The 1,306-nt window shown below is 36.1% G+C and overlaps 1 protein-coding gene across 1 annotated transcript in view; it reads left to right on the forward strand.

The window, feature by feature from the left end:
• Nucleotides 1-1,306, forward strand: part of LOC106511483 (uncharacterized) — a gene marked incomplete at both ends in the record, with an annotated part of 9,904 nt that extends 8,598 nt beyond the window's left edge. Inside the window, 3 exon segments of the mRNA XM_014000235.1 lie at nucleotides 561-647; nucleotides 795-1,048; nucleotides 1,288-1,306. Coding sequence (XP_013855689.1) covers nucleotides 561-647; nucleotides 795-1,048; nucleotides 1,288-1,306 — 360 coding nt within the window.

A 1,306-nucleotide genomic window follows, 5' to 3' on the forward strand; every position in this document is an offset into this window, starting at 1 on the left:
TGTCCTGATGTGTAAAAATAATAATAAATAATAAAATTCACAATATATTCTTTAGTTTTATAATGCCACCTAAACTGGCCATAAAGGTTCTAGAAAAGGCCTCGAAAAAGCCCCTGGACCATCAGTTGATAATCACAGTTATAGCTTATTTTGCGGCTCTGGACACATTTTATAAGTGAGACCAGTAGCAGAAATGGCTCTTGATTGTAAAGGTTGCAAAACCCTGATTTAGGCATTAGCAGTCATCAGGCAACTTCTGAATGCAATTGGTTGCGCTCAGAGGTTGCTGAATACTTTTGCACACTGCACTTTTAATTTTTTTCATTTGCAAAAAATTTTTTGAATCATGTATAATTTTCTTTCCACTTCACAATTGCATACCACTTTGTGTTGGTCTTTCACATTAAATTCCAATGAAATGTATTTATGCTGTGGTTATAATGCGACAAAATATGGAAAAGTTCAAGGGGTGTGAATACTTTTTGCAAACCACTGCAACTATGCTTAAATTTCAAGCAGTATATTTTTTTAAGTTGACTATTTTTGTTGTGATCTCACAGGGGATACTGCTATTGGACAAGGAGTAGTACGCTTCTTCTTATCAACGTGCATGGAGAAGCTGGTGTCTGGGTTTTGCATTAATTTTGGTGAGTTTTTATTTAGTATACGATATTTATGTTTGTGGTGTTCATTGTTTTCAAAGCAATTCATAGTGTAATTGACTTATTCCTTGTTTTGAAAAACTTAGTACTTATTTGAAGGTAATTTGTTTTTTCTTCTCATTTATCACATAGCAAACTCTTCTGTTACCCCAGTTTTTGAAGGAGAGCTGGGCCACTTAGTCCCACCAGCATCTCAGTTTCTTGTGGACAGTGACATGTTCCTTATGGCCAGGAGAATGGTAGGACACTCCTTTCTTCATGGAGGACCGTGCCTATCTGGACTTAGCCCAGCTGTTGTACATGTCTTGCTCGGTGGAAGTCCTGAAACTGCCACAGTTACACTTCTGGACTGTCCAGACCTGGACATCAGAGGGACAATCCAGCTTGTATGTTTTTATTTCATGTTTATATTGATCAAAATTTATACACTGGCCTTAATGAGTCACAGACATTTGTGTGTTGATTATCTACACTACTGTACTCACAATTGTTATCAATCAAATTATCTTCCACCTGAGATTTGGTCTAAGGCTTAATTTGAAATAGTTTTTTTTTACACCATTTCCTTGTGTGTATAAGGAATTTAAATTCCCATTTTTTTCTGAACTGTTTTCTAATTTCACAGCTTGAAGGGGAAACCAAGC

The sequence above is a fragment of the Austrofundulus limnaeus genome, unplaced genomic scaffold (assembly GCF_001266775.1).
Source record: "Austrofundulus limnaeus strain Quisiro unplaced genomic scaffold, Austrofundulus_limnaeus-1.0 Scaffold2836, whole genome shotgun sequence".
NCBI lineage: Eukaryota > Metazoa > Chordata > Actinopteri > Cyprinodontiformes > Rivulidae > Austrofundulus > Austrofundulus limnaeus.